Source organism: Triticum urartu, chromosome 2A (genome assembly GCF_056163025.1).
Source record: "Triticum urartu cultivar PI428250 chromosome 2A, HENAU_Tu73, whole genome shotgun sequence".
In the NCBI taxonomy this organism is placed as follows: domain Eukaryota; kingdom Viridiplantae; phylum Streptophyta; class Magnoliopsida; order Poales; family Poaceae; genus Triticum; species Triticum urartu.
In genome coordinates, this window is record NC_141874.1 from 712,208,532 (window position 1) to 712,225,274 (window position 16,743).

At 53.0% G+C, this 16,743-nt stretch overlaps 2 protein-coding genes across 2 annotated transcripts; both read right to left on the bottom strand.

The window, feature by feature from the left end:
- Window positions 1-9,327: 9,327 nt before the first annotated feature.
- Window positions 9,328-9,910, bottom strand: LOC147987041 (uncharacterized). The gene is made up of 2 exons (XM_087545070.1): window positions 9,678-9,910; window positions 9,328-9,594 (listed from the first exon to the last, which is right to left on the bottom strand). The coding sequence occupies exons 1-2, from the start codon at window positions 9,768-9,770 to the stop codon at window positions 9,484-9,486; spliced, it is 204 nt and encodes a 67-aa protein (XP_087401196.1). The 5' UTR covers window positions 9,771-9,910; the 3' UTR covers window positions 9,328-9,483.
- Window positions 9,911-10,149: 239 nt separating this feature from the next.
- On the bottom strand, window positions 10,150-12,588 carry LOC147987042 (triacylglycerol lipase OBL1-like). Its single transcript, XM_087545069.1, has 4 exons — window positions 12,158-12,588; window positions 11,824-12,051; window positions 11,120-11,742; window positions 10,150-10,691 (listed from the first exon to the last, which is right to left on the bottom strand). Exons 1-4 carry the CDS (start codon window positions 12,435-12,437, stop codon window positions 10,434-10,436), a joined length of 1,389 nt encoding a protein of 462 aa, XP_087401195.1. The 5' UTR covers window positions 12,438-12,588; the 3' UTR covers window positions 10,150-10,433.
- Between the last annotated feature and the right edge of the window lie 4,155 nt (window positions 12,589-16,743).

The following is a 16,743-nucleotide window of genomic DNA, read 5'->3' on the forward strand; positions in this document are numbered from 1 at the left end:
CTCATATTTATTTTCATACAAAATGTGAAGGATGGGAGGAATTCCTTCATAGAAATAGGATTCTATTCATACAAACAAAAGACTAAAAAAGATTTTCTATACAAATCCTTCCTATCTTATGAAATTTCTACATTAATTCCTCCAAATCAAAGGACGAGTGAGCTTTCATTGAAGGTGAACAATCTGAATGGATGAAGGATCGGAGAAGCGGTCTTGCTTGTCTAATAAGCTGAGCCAAGAAAAGTACGGTGCATCTCAAAATTCTGATGTGCTAGCGTCGGGGTGGTGGTAACTACTCCCTTCGCTCTGAATTACTTGTCGCAAGTATGGATATATCTAGATGTATTTTAGTTTTAGATACATCCATTTTTGCGACGAGTAATTTGAAACGGAGCATTACTCCCTTAGCGTTTCTTCCATGTAGTTTTGTCGGCATACGGTGTGTATTTTGTTTCCCTTTTCGTGTTATAAAAGTTTACCAAAGCATTTTGAATATAATAAAAACTACATCAAAATTTCGTGACAACCGAGCGATACTGCCTTACAAATTTAACCGCATGCGCGCGAGTGAAACTCATTCCGCCAAAAAAAAGCCCCTCTTTCCCCAAATGAAACTTACAGGAGACGCACTCTCGCGGCCTCACCACACAAAGCGGCATTGACTTGTTCCTGTCAAGGTGGAAAAGCGGCACTGACTTTAGCGGCGGGATCTTGCGCTCTGGATCGCGTGAAGTCATGCTTGCGCCGGGGATTATTCTGTGTGAGCATCGGGCCAATCCCCAAAGCTCCAAAAAAACAACACTAGTAGGCACAACTACAACCTGCGCCTCCTGCAGTGCGCGCCCAGAGATTGCAACATGTTTTATCCGACGGTCACTTTCGCTAACCAACGCGTATATCCGGATGGATGAGGTTCTTTCGTCTCCTCAACTAATTCGGTTCCAGGCCTCTCCGTCTCACTCAGGTTCGTTCGCCTCAGGGCATCTCCAGCCGCGTCCCAGGAAGGTCTTGCCAGGTGTTTTTTTTACGTCGGCGTCGACAAATCAGCCCAGTCGCGTCCTCAGGAGTCCGATTTTCGCCGGTTTGGGGCGAAAACAGCGTCGGTGGACCAGGCCGAACCCGGCGTGCTGGGGGACGCCCGGGGGCGCCGGGGTAAACTGTTTTGACGCGAAACAGCCGCGGGCCCGCCGCGTCAGCGACTCTACCCTCTTCTCGGCCCTTCGTCGTCCTCATCGCCTCGTTTCCTGCGGCGAATCAATGCCAAAGCTGCCGCGCCGGTCAGCCTGCGCCATTGATGCCTCACGGGCGGCGCAGTGAAGACCGAATGACGTGGCGGGCCCTCAGGAGTCCGATTTCCGCCGGTTTGGGGCGAAAACAGCGCCGGCGGACCAGGCCGAACCCGGCGTGCTGGGGGGCGCCCGGGGGCGCCGGGGTAAACTGTTTTGGCGCGAAACAGCCGCGGGCCCGCCGCGTCAGCGACTCTACCCTCTTCTCGGCCCTTCGTCGTCCTCATCGCCTCGTTTCCTGTGGCGAATCAATGCCAAAGCTGCCGCGCCGGTCAGCCTGCGCCATTGATGCCTCACGGGCGGCGCAGTGAAGACCGGATGACGCGGCGGGCCCTCAGGAGTCCGATTTTCGCCGGTTTGGGGCGAAAACAGCGCCGGCGGACCAGGCCGAACCCGGCGTGCTGGGGGGCGCCCGGGGGCGCCGGGGTAAACTGTTTTGGCGCGAAACAGCCGCGGGCCCGCCGCGTCAGCGACTCTACCCTCTTCTCGGCCCTTCGTCGTCCTCATCGCCTCGTTTCCTGTGGCGAATCAATGTCAAAGCTGCCGCGCTGGTCAGCCTGCGCCATTGATGCCTCACGGGCGGCGCAGTGAAGACCGGATGACGCGGCGGGCCCTCAGGAGTCCGATTTTCGCCTGTTTGGGGCGAAAACAGCGCCGGCGGACCAGGCCGAACCCGGCGTGCTGGGGGACGCCCGGGGGCGCCGGGGTAAACTGTTTTGGCGCGAAACAGCCGCGGGCCCGCCGCGTCAGCGACTCTACCCTCTTCTCGGCCCTTCGTCGTCCTCATCGCCTCGTTTCCTGCGGCGAATCAATGCCAAAGCTGCCGCGCCGGTCAGCCTGCGCCATTGATGCCTCACGGGCGGCGCAGTGAAGACCGGATGACGCGTGTCCCTCACCCTCCCTCGCCCGCCACGCGTACTCACGGCGGCTCACGCACGGGCGGCGCCTCGGCCTATATAAGACGCGCCCCAGAGCACTCGGCGACTCATACTCTCTCGCCGTCGTCGTTCCTCCCTCGCCTCTCTCTCGCCGTCGTCGTTCTTCCTTCTCCTCTCCCTCGCCATCTCCAGCACCCATGGCCGAGCGCTTCCCAGGCGACGGCGCGGCGGCGAACGGCTTCGGCCGCCGCCATCTTCATGAGAGCGAGGCTCGCCTCCTTTTCGAGGCCGAGTACCCGGTCCCGCCGGACATGCGGGTACCCGGGGCGTGGAGGATCAGCGCCGGCGGCGTGCCGGTGCCCCCGATACCCACCAACGTGGCACGGCGTGGCGGAGATCGCACGCATCCGCTCGTCCCTGCCGCGTGCGGCGAGGAAGGGGCCACGGTACGTCCCCGACAGCCCGCTCTGGGAATCCTATTTCCGCCGCCGTCACGCCGAGCAGCTCGAGGCCACCAACGGCGTCGAGCCCTCCAGCAGGCTCAACGCCGTCGGCCGGTGTCGGTGGTGGGGCGTGCCCGGGCGCACGTTGGAGGCCGTCCTCGAGTACATCGAGGGAGGCAACACGCCGCGCCTCGAGTACCCCGCTCCTCGTCCTTCACGCGCCGTCGGGGAAGCTCCTGGACCCCGAGGCGCATGGAGACCGGGGGGTCCTCCTCCTCGTCCGGCGGCTCCCCCTGCCTCCACCTCCGCCCCGTCAAGCCGGAGCCCCAGGGCGCGCCTGTCAGCGCGCGCACCCGCAGCTCCGGCGTCCGCATCGGCGACAACGCCTCCCCCACCGGCCGCTTCGTCCTCGTCGAGCCCAAGCTGGAGTCCAAGCCGGAGCCCGGCCTCCCCGTGGAGTACGAGGAGATAGCCCGGCGTGGCTTCTCCGACGAGGATGCCCTGCGGTGGGCGCGGGACGACTACCTCCGCGACGAGATGGTCCGGCAGCGCCGGGCCCTGGAGGAGATCGCCGCCCGCAAGCGTGGGCGCGAGGACGAGCACGGCGTCGTGGTCCTCAGCGACGACGACGACGACGCCCCCGGACCGTCTAACCCACCACGCCAACGGGGGAGGGATGCAGCAGGGACGGCGGAGGCGTCGACGGGGGCGACGACGACGACGGTGACTACACGCGGTTCTACCGCCTCCTCGGCATGTAGAACCGCGTGGGCGGGCGGCGAGGCGGGCGGCAAGGGAGACGGCAGGGATAGCCCGCGGTAGTTTTTCCTTTTTTTGTAAAGTATATTTAAATTTAAACGAACTCGCTGAAGTTTGCGTTAAATTTGAGTCGTGTTTGTGCCGTATTTGACTTTTCTAAAATCCCATAGGGGGCCGCGACTGAGGGCATCACGCCCCTAATGCGCGGTTTAGCGCCGGTGTGTCCCTGAGAACGATTTTTTGCTCCTCCTGTGAGGCGAACGGCTGGAGATGCCCTCGGCTAGCCCAGCGCCACGCCGTCGTAAGGTTTGGTCCTGCAATCATACCGACGAGCGCGAGCCGATCGCCACGGCGTCCAACCAATCGGTGCCTGCTAGTACCACTCTCGTATGACTCTTGCCGGCCGGTGACGCCGACCCAAATGGTAGTACATGCACGCACCGAAGCTCGCCGTGCGTTGCGCGCGCGCTGTGCGGGACGCCAGCCACACGTGTATCGTACTTTTACCGCTCTCCGCCGCCGTGTCTCTGGATACGGGAGCAGGTGGAGGCTATCGTACTGTTTCGGTGTTTGTGGATTTTTTCGAGTGGCGTCGACTTGTTCCTGTGAAAGAAAATGTGGCATTTTTTTTCGAGGGTAAAAGGATTGTATTACTCAAGAGCAGGAGTGGTCATCCCTACACAAGCTAGGGATGTTAGCCGGTCCAGAGCGGAGCCAGACCATCATACGGTCCTCCGTTCTATCAAAGTTTGCTAACACATGGCTTACATTATTTTGCTTTCTATAAATGTGAGTAACACAACACTCCCTATTACCCAGAAACTCCTTGATCTCCGAGATCACCATTGCATGCTCGGAGCGACCTTGTCCAATCGCCTTAATCATCGATACGGCCTGCAGGCTATCGCACTCAAGGGTGATCGGTAGCTCAGTCCACTGAAGGGCTAGGCCGAGGCCTTCCCAGCATCCCTCGAGCTCAGCATGTAAAAGGCCAGAGCATGATCGCAAAGAGCGACAAGCAGAGAAGATGATGCCACCGTCATGACCGCGTAGGATCATCCCAGTACCCGCCCTACCATCCTCGCGGGCGAAGGACCCATCAACATTCAGCTTGGCCCATCCAAGTGGCGGTGGTCGCCATTTGTGCGAGATCTTCGGCTCCTTCGACACATGCGATAATGGTTGCTCCGCCCCATTCAGCTGCACAACCATCTTGCCCTTGTCCCAGTCACCTGCTGGATATTGTTGTATGCCTAGCAACGAGGCGATGTAGCTTTGTAAGAAGCGTTGAGAAACCTCCATGGATGGTGGTCTCTTGTCATGTTGGATCTCATTCCGGATGAACCAGCACCTCCACATCAACATGAGGACTCTGAGACGATCGCCCTCGTCGCACTCCGCCATGAGGTTCAGGAACCATTCCGGCTCCGTGTTCCGTATTGATGTGATTTCGGGAATTCGCCAAACTTTTGCCATGGTACGCCATAGATCCACATCTCGTGGGCACCTGCAAAACACATGAAATGTGTCCTCTCGCTCGAGACCACATAGTGGGCACAAATCAGATACCTCCATGTGACGATCAAATTTATTAGCCCATGTTGCAAGTGCATTTGTAGCCACCCGCCAACCAAAAACACGCACCTTTGGAGGAGCAGGGCACCTCCATAAGAATGCCCAGACGGCACGTCGCCCGTCCGGTGCCCTGCTCGCCGCGACTGAAGAAGGACGAAGCTTGTCCTCGAGCGCCAGCCGGTACGCACTACGCACGGAGAAGATACCGGTGCATTCTGCACCCCATGCGACAAAGTCGTCGCTCAGCCTTAGAGAAGTTTTGATCTTCATAATATGTTGTGCGTCCACTGGCAGAAAATTTGTCGAACAACATCCGCACGCCACTCCCCATTTTCCTCAAGTAGCTCACTAACTCTTCTCAGCCTGCAACGTCCTTGTTGGGTGATCGGAGGACGTCCAATGGGATGAGGGATCCACGAGTCTCTCCATATGCGGACTGATTGCCCATTGCCAATGCGCCAGATGAGCCCCTTCTTCAATAATTCCAGGCCATGCACAATAGACTGCCAGGTTTGAGAAGCATTAGTGGAAAAAGCCATGTCCTCCAGTTTACCGTTAGGATAATAGCGAGCTTTCAAAACACGGGCACATAAGCTCTCGGTGTTCACCAGTAGTCTCCATGCTTGCCTAGCCAGCAACGCTTGATTGAACAATCTGAAGTCCTTGAATCCCATGCCACCGGCTGATTTGGGCCACAACATATGATCCCAAGCCTTTCATTGCGTTTTCCTCTTACTTCTGTACGCTCCCCACCAGTAACTCCGAATCATGCGAGCAAGATCATCACATGTGCTCCTGGGGAACTTGAATATGCTCATCAGAAACGTTGGTAAGGAATGGGCTACAACCTTAATGAGGACTTCCCTTCCTGCCTGTGACATAAGCTCTCCCCACTGAATAATTCTCTTGGTAAGCTGTTGTTGCACATTTTTTAATTTCCCTCTAGACAGCCGACCACTCGGAGTAGGAAAGCCAAGATACTTTTCTTCAAAACTTGCATTAACCACATCCAGCGTATGCATGACCTCCTGTTTGTTCAACTCCGGACACCTGGGCCCAAAGAGAATGGAGCATTTATTTGGGTTTATGACTTGCCCGGTAGCTGAAGCATATCTGTCAAGAGTCGCTCTCACATGACCAGCTTCTGTAGCGTTGGCATGAAAAAACAGTAGCATGTCATCCGCAAACAAGAGGTGTGAAATGCCCGGGGCTTGACGACATACCCGCATAGGCGTGATCCCGTGACCTTCAATTTCTTGTCTTAAAATAGCATTGACTTGTACTCCCTCCTTTCCGGTTTATAAGGCTCAATTCAAAAATCTCACCAACCAAGATAGATGGTGAGTGGTGGAATACTTTTTGTAGTTTGCAAAAGCACCCAATTAATGCTCTTGTTTTTCTCAAAAAAGTATGTTTACCAATGCATTAATTGCAATGTATGCATGCATAAATTACATGCATTGGTCAATTTTCTCTTAATACTTACATGCAATGATTTAATGCACCTTGGAATCTGAACATGTGATGGGAAACAACCAAATTGAGCCTTATAAAATGAAAAAACTAAAATTTTGAGATAAGCCCTATAAACCGGAAAGGAGGGAGTACTAATAGCAATGCGATTTTTCAAAGAAAAATAGACTGGCATGACTAGTTTAGACCGTGCTTTGCCCATTACCCTTAGGCCATCCACAAACACTTGCAAGTTGCAGGGCTTATCCGGATGATCATCGCTTTTTAGATAGATGAACTTTGGCCTCGGGTTTGAGGTGACGTACACGTAGGCTAGCTCGCCCACTGGACAGCGACACGCCATTGAATGAATGATACGTACTACGTATATGATCCAATCGCTCGTCCTCATCACCGTGCCCAATCAGCGTCTGCTAATGATATGCCATGATTGTGGTCGGTGACGCCGACCCGCGCCACAAACTCAACCGTGCCGTGCTACAGGGGGGTGGCGGTGTACGGGATGGGGCGCCAGCCACACATGCTGCCGCGTCTCCAGATGCGGTGGCTGAGGCTCGCTGGATCTCTCGCCGCCCGCCTCGTCGATATCGTACTCGCATATCCCGCGCTGCATTTGAGTTCGGTTCGTTGCGCTGTCAGACTGGCGTACAGGTTGCTTTGTGTGCGAGTGAAGCCAACGCGACGTGAAACGGAAATTGCGGAAAGACGTCTTTTAAGGGTGATATAGCCGGGCAATTGAGTGACTTGATGTCGGGACAGTAAAATCTTTTTGAGTTTTGGTGTGTTTGATATTGTCTTTCTCCTTCTTTTGAGCATTACAATATTGTTAACCCTCTTTTTTTATGTATTGTTTTTTTTCGAGAAAACTTTCAATCTATTCATCTTCGATCATGGCAATACAACGAACACGAGAAATAATAAAAATTACATTTAGGTCCGTAGACCACCTAGCGACGACTACAAGCACTGAAGCGAGCCGAAGGCGCGCCGCCGTCATCGTCCCTCCCTCGTCGGAGCCGGGCAAAACTTGTTGTAGTAGATAGTCGGGAAGTCGTCGTGCTAAGGACCCATAGGACCAGCGCAGCAGAACATCAACCGCCGTCGATGAAGAGTAGCGTAGATCCGGAGGATCCAACCTGAAGAAACACAAAACGTATACGAACTATGACCAGATTCGAGCAAACCCACCAAGGATAGATCAGCCGGAGACACACATCCACACGCCCACCGACGATGCTAGACACATCACCGGAACGGGGGCTAGACGGGGAAGACCTTATTCCATCTTCAGGGAGTCGCCGCTGTCTCGTCTTCCTGAGCAGGACATAAACCCTAACAAAACTTGAAGAAATATCTAAAAACGAAGCCCTCCCGCCGGCAAAGGTCGGGATCCACCGCGCCGCCATGGCACTAAGGCCACCGGGGACAAGATGGACCGGCGGCGGCGCCGACGGAAGGCAAAGGAACCCTAAGCTTTTTTTTTGGAGAGGAGGCTTTTCTTTACTTGCGCATAAAATCTTTTTTTATGTATTGTTAACCCTCTTCTTAGTTAATGAATGAGCCAAAGTTTTTGCCTCATTTTTTTTAAGAAAAGTTCACATACCCCTGATATTTCAGGAAGCGGGTTACATAATCCTCTCAACTTTGAAACCAGATATTTAGCCCCCTCAATTTTACAAACAATTTTGCTAAGTCTCAGTCAACTGAGACTTCGTTATGTCCCAGTCGATATTATATTCTTTTGATCTTGCGTTGAGATTAGTACAAAACTCTTCTTTTTGATTTTTTTTCTTATATACTAATATATCATTTGACTGAGACTTGATTAAGTTTTAGTGGACCGTGACCTAGCCACACCCTTTTAGGAAACCAGATAAATCACCTTTTAGAAGTTTGGAAGGTGGTTTCGTAGAGTGGTTTTGTCCACGCGGCGTCTTTCTCTGTCCCCACACGCTCTTGCCATCTTTCCTGCACCCCTTGGCGGCCAAATTGTGTTTTGACCCTTTTGCAAAAATTGAGTCAGATTTGACCCTGGCCCGAAATTTTTTTGGAATCTGATCATTTTTCGACTGCCAAGGTTGATGGCGGTAGAATATACCAGCCTATCGTTGAGGCCTCTGGCGGTAGACAATTTATTCACGTTAGCGCAATGCAGCCCGCCAAGGTGCCCGGCTCTAGGTGGGTACAGAAACTGCATTTGATACTTAAAAATTATTTACGGTAGTTGTGCATCCCTACCTTCAAGGATCTTAGCGGTAGATTGTTATACCCTACCGCCATCGACTCTGACGATAGAAAAATGATCAGATCTCGAAAAAAATTCCAACCAGGATCAGATCTAGCTAAACTTTTATAAAAGGGTCAAAACACCAAATTTAGCCCCCCTCGACGGCAGTAGCACTTTCTGCTCACCGGCCAGCCCACCACCGTTGCTCTGGATCTCACTTCGGCTCCATCATCGCGCTCGTTTGCATCTCCACCCTCCAAGGCCGTGGGCATGTTGGCGTAGAGCAAGAGGATCCGGCCAGGTACGGTTTCTGCCTTAAGCTGCGGCGAAGAGGCACAACGCCCCACCCCTTGCGTGACAACGGGAGTTCGGTGGCAAATCACAACTCTGGTCAGCGCTCATAGCATAGACCGAGGAGGAGGGAGTTGGAGGACCAGGGTAGCGATGGAGAGGAGAGGCCGACGAGGGCTTCCCGATGCATGCGTTGGGGGCCGAACGCATCATCCATTCTTCTCAATCAATTACCCAATTCGTTTTAATTACAGAAAACTGGCATTCTCTGACCGCATGAACTCATGCTCGGCATTGCATCATACACGTTCAGAATCAGCATGCGCAGCGCAGAGAAGTACTAGGAGTATAATCAAATGCATAAGCACTGAATGCAAGTGCAGGGCCAAAAGAACTAGCAGTATAGTGAACAATGCCCATTTCCTCTGGCTACGGATTGAACGTAGACTGGATTAACAGCATCAAGCCGCTCACAAAACGAGGGGAAGTGAAGAACATCGACAGAGAGGCCACGCATATCCTCTTTACTTCTCAGGCTGGTGGTGTATCAGTCAGTCATTTCGCTTCTTGGCTTGGCGGCCGGACCTCCGCCGCGCCCGGCGCTGCCGCCCGCCGCCCTCCTCGTACTCCGAGTACTTGTCGTCCAGGTCCTCCAGTGATTTCTGCACCATCGACGCGAATTCACAATCAACGGAGAGAAGTTGTGCGTTCATATGCACGGTGGAATAAGGGATATCGGGCAAACCTCCCGGATCTCCATGAAGCTGACGGCGTAGAAGGTTGCGGCCGCGGCGCCGACGATGCCGAGGATCGGAATGACGAATTGCCCGGCGTCCATGTCCGGTTCCCACCGCCGACTCCGAGAGGCTGAAGTGAAGGGCTTTGCTGGTTTCTGTTCTCCTCACAGCCAACCATCGCAGTAGCCTCTATCTATCCATCACCGAGGCCAGCTTTCGTTCATTCTTACAGTTACACCCCCACTTAAAGGAGATATTATTTGTGCATCAGTTCCTCGGTCGCTCACACAATTATTCAGAACCAATGCACACATCTTCGAGCTGCGAAGTGTTGAAGCACAAATGCATAGCTCACCTTTGCAAATCAACTTGTGTTTTTTAGGTGAACTGGCTGGTGTATGCAACGCTACACGAAGTTGTTTTCTAGAACAAACAATGCCCATCGTACGGCACACAAGTTGCCAAATAATCTGCGCATACTTCATTGAACTTCTTATTTATTTCACAAATCACAAGCACAACAGTTGTTCACACAGCTCAGCGCACGCACTGGTACTCACACGCACATCAGCAACAGGCGGATCACACAACTAGTAGTAGCACGCAAGGTGCAGTTGATGCCACTGCAGGGACCTCCACTCCAAGTTTGGCAACCTCAGCATACGAACTGAACATCTCTGCACGCTACGAGCACGGACACGTACGGGTAGTAGTAGTAGTACATCACATCGCATAGTCAAGGCCATGGCTCTGACGCGCGTCCGTCACTCGTCCTTGGGAATGCGGGCGGCGAGCGCGACGCCGTTGACGTAGTCGTGCGCCCTGTGGAACGGCAGGCCGGGCAGCGCCACCGCCAGGACGCGCAACAGCAGCAGCTCCCACCCTTCCCGGAAGTAGGCGCCCCTCCGGTAGCTCAGGTACGCGCTCCGCGCCAGCTCCCGCGCCGCGTTCACCCGGCTCGCCACGAGCCCCGCCGCCGACGACGATGGGCTCGCCGTCTCGCCCGGTATCTCCGTGAACACCTGCACGAGTAACGCAAAATGTGCATTGATTTTTTTGATTCAGAGGAAAATGCATTTCATTTTTCCAGGTCGAAGAGGACATGTTTGGTGGCCACGAACAGTTCAGTGGCTCTCGCCGAACTCCCGTATCTCCGGTTGTCTCGGCCACATCTCGTTTATCTCGTCAGTTTACGAGTGTGCGTAAATGCAATTTTTTGTGACCTTACATCGTCAATGATTGGTGAGGTATCTAGTAAGACTTGGCAGGTTTTGGCATGAGACAAGAACGAAAGATCACTTTCGCTGGATGCTCATTCTGGATTGTTCAAGCAATGGCGGCGACGTGGTGTACGCACGCCAATTGTTCCACCAAAAATGAATTCTAAAATGCATCTTAAACGAAGAGCATGAGCGCGGTTAATTTCGAGAAGAGAAGCGTGGACGATCACCTTGAGGTTGTAGGAGACGTCGAAGTGGAGGCAGAGCCCGAAGTGCAGGAAATGGGCGGAGGAGCCCACGCCGGGCAGCCGCGGCAGCGGGTCGCCGGCGTAGGTGAACCGGAAGTGCCGCTTCTTGGGCCTGTCGAGGTTCCGCTCCGCGAACATGGCGAGCATGGCGTCGCCCACCTGCGGCTGCCCGAAGGTGTACACCCCGGCCAGCCGGTCCATCACCGCCTTCTCCCGGTGGTACGCCATGACCGTCGCGAACAGCACCGCCAGCGCGCCGCCGCTCCCGTGCCCGGTCACCAGCAGCCTCGCCTTCGGGCTCGCCTCCAGGAGGCCCTTCACGGCATCGCGGATGGTGTAGTACGCGTACACCTTCTGGGGCTTGCCCTTGACGTGCTCCACCCACTTGGGCCACCCCATGTTGCGCTGCGCGCCCAGCGCGTGCGTGTAGGCGGCGTGCGCGCGCCCGAGCCGCGGCACCTTGTACCACGACGGGTCCAGGTCGGCGCGCCACCGCGCCGCGTCGAACGCCGGCGTCCCCCGGAACGCCACCACCACCAGCTCCGCGTCCGGCCCCGCCTTGTCGCAGAACACGAACGCCTGCGCCGTGTACGCGCTCTCGAACTCTGGAGCAGTCGACACGCATCAGTTCAGATACACACACGCATGTGTGTCCGTTGTGCACACAGAAGATTTCTTTTGATTACCGTTCCAGCAGTTGTAGAACTTGACGAACTCCATCTGCCAGCGGCGGGTGACCACGTCGCGGATGAAGGCCTCGTTCTCGTACGCCACCTTGGACGCCATGACGCACAGCGCGGCGTGGTGCCGGCTGTCCGCCGGCGAGATGCTCCTGTCCAGATCGACTCGCCGGTCGATGAGCCCCGTCAGCGACCGGTACGACGCCGACGATCTGTCCGGATACTCCATCTTCCCTGCAACCAACCAATGAACAACAGTAGAGTTCGTTTCAGTTTGCAGTGCAGCCAAGACGGGCGCCAAATGCAAACAGTGCGTGCACGCGCTCATGCATGAGCTGACCGTGGAGGACGTTGTCGATGAGGTTGAGCGCGAGCTCGACGGCGGCGCCGATGGCCGCCACGGGGCCGGCGAGCGAGAGGAGGAGGATCTGCAGGAGGAGGTTGAGGAAGAGGGCGAGCCGGCGGGGGAAGCTGCGGATCTCGGTGCTGGTGAAGCAGTCGACGGCCTTGTTCCGGCCGACCTTGGGCGAGAAGAGGAGGTGCAGGAGGTCGAACGGGCTGGCCCTGTCCGGGCGCAGCACCATGTAGTCATTGCTGAAGCAGTAGTCGAGCTTGCTCATGCTGGCCGGGCACCGATCAACTGTTTGCTGCAGGTCTTGCCGCCTATGCAGAGCGGGTCGTGTATGTTATGATTCTTTGGGCGGTACAGTGAAAGCTTAGTTGCAAAGGCGATTTTTTTTCTCAGCCGAGTTTTTTGCCCCCGTTTTCTCACTGTCTTTTGCTGCGTCTTCTGATTTCTCTCGTTTGTATGTCTGCTGAGGATATCTGATTATCTGTGGTTAACTTTGGATTGAAATTTTCTGGCTTGTGGCAAAGATAATGTGAACTATATATTCTGGGTGTGGCTGCCTCAAGCCTGCATGTTTTTCTTTTTTGAGGGTAAGCCTACATGTTACATGCTTGTCACAAGAGGCGGCGTCAAAATTATATGGATTTTATTTTTGGAACTCTTGAATTGTTTATTCTTACAACTTTCATGTGGTTTTCAGAGCAGATGGGTCCTTGTCATTCTTGAATCGTGTATTTGGATTCGTCTTTCATTGGTTTGAAATAGCGAAAGCCTGAATTGATAGTGCTCTCTAGAGGCTTCGACGATTGAGAGAACTAGAGATTGGTCAATAGTGACAAGTAAATGGAATCTAATGTTCCTCGGTTGATCAACAGTTTTACTGGACGCCAGCCATCTGAAATTAGAATTTGAATTAGTCGATTCAGTGGAGAAGGGCACTGATATTGTCTATCTTAGGGTGCAAGGGGGTGCGGGTGGAAAAGCAATCACTTCATCTATCTTAGGGTGCAGGGGGTAGCAGGAGCCACCTTGTCTATCTTAGGGGTGCGTGGAGTTGCAGGTTCTTCCGAAAATTCAGGTGGTTCACCGATTTAGCGCGATGTTGAGGTTGTCGACAAGCATGGCAGCGGGGTGGCGAGGCGGCCGCAGTATGCCACTGGCGACAGAGGCAGGTGATTCGGTCGGCGGTTGTGGGTGGTTCGGATCAAGAACGTGGGAAAGAAGACGATGAACATTTTTTCAGGAGGGTGAAGAAGGAGATATGCCCGTTCCTTTTCCATGCAACGACCGGGAACAAATCAACTGACCCAAAAATAAATTATGTCGACTAGCCCCTAGCCATTCCCGTTGATCAGACATTCACGGCTCATCGACATGATTGATTAATTAAACTTGATGATTGAGCTACACTATAAACATTATTTAAAACAAAAAAGATCTTGAACCATTGGAAAAATCTACATCCTCTTAATACGCATTTTTTTTCCATTCTGGTATGAGAACTGTCCAACTTTGGTCCTCTTCCAAATTGAAATTAGTTTTAATAATTATGCAAAGTTAGGTTTGCACGTGTGACGTGCCATTTAGCACCAAGACGGAATTGAAATTCTCTTTAGGAAAAACTCAACAAATATGAAGAAGAAATTGGAACATGAAATGATCAATATGGTTGACTAGAGGGGGGGGGGGGTGAATAGGCAACTAACAATTTTTAGCTTTTCTTTAACAATTTAAACTTTGCATCAAAGTAGGTTGTCTAGATATGCAACTAGGTGAGCAACCTATATGATGCAACAAGAATAGGAACACAAGCAAGCAAGTGATATGAAACAAATAAGCTGGCTCAAATAAAGGCACGAGATAACCAAGAGTGGAGACAGTGGAGACGAGGATGTTGCCGAAGTTCCTTCCCTTTGAGAAGAAGTACGTCTCCGTTGGAGCGGTGTGGAGGCACAATGCTCCCCAAGAAGCCACTAGGGCCACTGTATTCTCCTCACGCCCTCACACAATGCGAGATGCCGTGATTCCACAGTTGGTGCCCTTGAAGGCGGCGACCGAACCTTTACAAACAAGGTTGGGGCTCTCTCCACAATTTAATTGGAGGATCCCAATGAAACCACGAAGCTTCACCACAATGGAATATGGCTCCGAGGTGACCTCAACCGTCTAGAGTGCTCAAACACCCAAAAGTAACAAAATTCACACAAGAAAGTATGGGGGAAGCAAATATCCTTTGGTGGAAGTGTAGATCTAGGTCTCCTCCTTCAATCCCTAGCAAATCAACAAGTTTGAGTGACTAGAGAGAGAGAGATCGGGCAAGAGAGCTTGAAGTGCATTAATGATGGAGTGAGAGAGGTCAAAAGGTCAGAGTGGTAGGTGGGAGAAGCTCACTTATATAGTAGCCCTCAATTCCAACCGTTACTGCGTTTTTTGCACTGCAGCGGTACAACCGGTCCTCGTCCCGGTACAACCGGGACTCACGGTGTATCTGCAGAACCCTACCAAGCGGTACAACCGGACAGGTGGGCGGTAGTACCGGTTAAGAAAAATAACCGGACTAACCGCCTGGCCACCGCACAACCACCGCATCAAAACAGGAGCTTGACCGGTACTTGGGCAGTGCCTGGCCGGAACAACCGCATGGCCTTGATCTCTTGGGCGGCTAAGTTCCGAGCGGAAGAACCGCTCGGACCACCGGTGGTACCGGTCATCGTGGAACGACCGGACCAACCGGGCCACTACCGCCCAAGAACCGCATCAAAACAGAAGCGCGAGCGGTACTTGAGCGGTGCATGGACGGAACCACCGCCCCAGCATTTGCAGAGCATGGTGGCGGTACCACCGCCCGGAGGCAGCGGTACAACCGCTCGAGCAAAGCTGGTGAGCGACAAGACCCAGCGGTACAACCGCTCCAGAGAGCGGTACAACCGCTGGGCAGAAACAGTGAGCAGGAAGGATAGGGGAAGAGACAAGGAAAAACTCTCACTCTCTAACACCCGAGGAAGACAAAGAGGGGTGATGAACGTGTACGTGAAAAGATTCCCCCAGTGCTTTCTAATGAGGATTCCCTCTTGATAGTACGGGTTCCCTAAGGCCAAAGAGAATAAAAATGTAGAGGACATGTTTTCAATCTTTTCCTACGAGAGGCAATAGCAATCCGATGTAAGCCTAAGCATCGAGAACCTGAAATGTATAGCACACAATTAGACCAACAAAGGGTTGTCATCATCATCCAAAACATAAAGTAGGGAAATGCCCTTTCAATCTCCCCCTTTTTGGTGGATGATGACAACAACACGAATTGCAAGAGATAAGTCAACAAAATCTAGACGGAACTCCCCCTGAATATGTGCCCCAATAGGAACTAGCTGTTAGAAAGCATGGGCACACTTTCAGGACTAGACTCCCCCTAGATTTTGTAGACTCACCACTCTGACAATATAAAGCTTAGAGTGCAATAATAACGATAATGACCGATGAACGGAAAGGTAACAATAGTAACAAGTCTCACAAACAACAAGGAACGAAACAAGTCCACGAACAAAGACCAACACGAGAAAACGAGAAAAAGAAAAACCCATCCCCGAGACCTATAGAACCCTCTCCCCCTTTGGCATCAAGACACCAAAAAGGAAAAGAGCGAAGCTAGCGTCCCAAAGCTCAGGCGTCCTCCTCTGACTCCTCGGTCGCATCTGGATCCTCATCGTCGGAGTTGTCATCGTCGTCGTGATCAGATTCTTCCATGGCATTGTCAGCTGCTGCAAACGAGGAGGATGGCTGGGGAGGGGCTTCATCATCAGTCCAGGTGCTATGGGTAGATATCCAACGCTCCTCTGGGGTGGTGCTCTTCTCAGAGCCACTCTAAACCGGCATGTTGAGGTGCTTCATCATTGCAATTTGGCGATGTCGTGCAAGCTTCTCATTGACATGTGCCTCATACATTCTCTTCTGGATGTCAGCCTGGAGACAAAAGGTCTTCTTCACCTTGGCAGTGAGTTTGGCCACCCACGAAGGCTTGGCCCCTGGCTCCAGCTCAAAGTTCTCATCGTCAGAAGTAGCATAGACATCCTCAGGAGAATTTGCAGGGAAGCGAGGCTCGGCATGCTTCTTCTTCTTCTTAAGGAGCTTGACCTCATGAACAGTGAGGTTGTCTGGAGAAGTGAGGAGCTCTCCAGGACGACGAACAGCCCACACAGAGTTCAGAAAGCACATGACAAACGGGGCATAGATTGGGACTTTACGGTAGATGACCATGTTGTACATCTCATGCCATATCCAATTTGACACATCAAATGTTGCCCCTATCCCCACCGTGGTCTTCATAGCAACCATCAAATCAACCAGATAACCATGAATCTCATCTTGATTGCCCACCTTGGGCAAGAGCACATTGCGGAACACTCGGTGCATGATGTCATAGACCTTCTCTAAATCCTTGGATTCTCCAATAATCCCACGGCCCCGAATGTACAGAGGGGGAAGCTTCTCCTTAAGCATGGACTCAGGAAAGTCATGAGGACGAATGCCACCCCTTCCTTCCAGACCGGTATCCTCGTACCCAATAGCATTGCAGAATG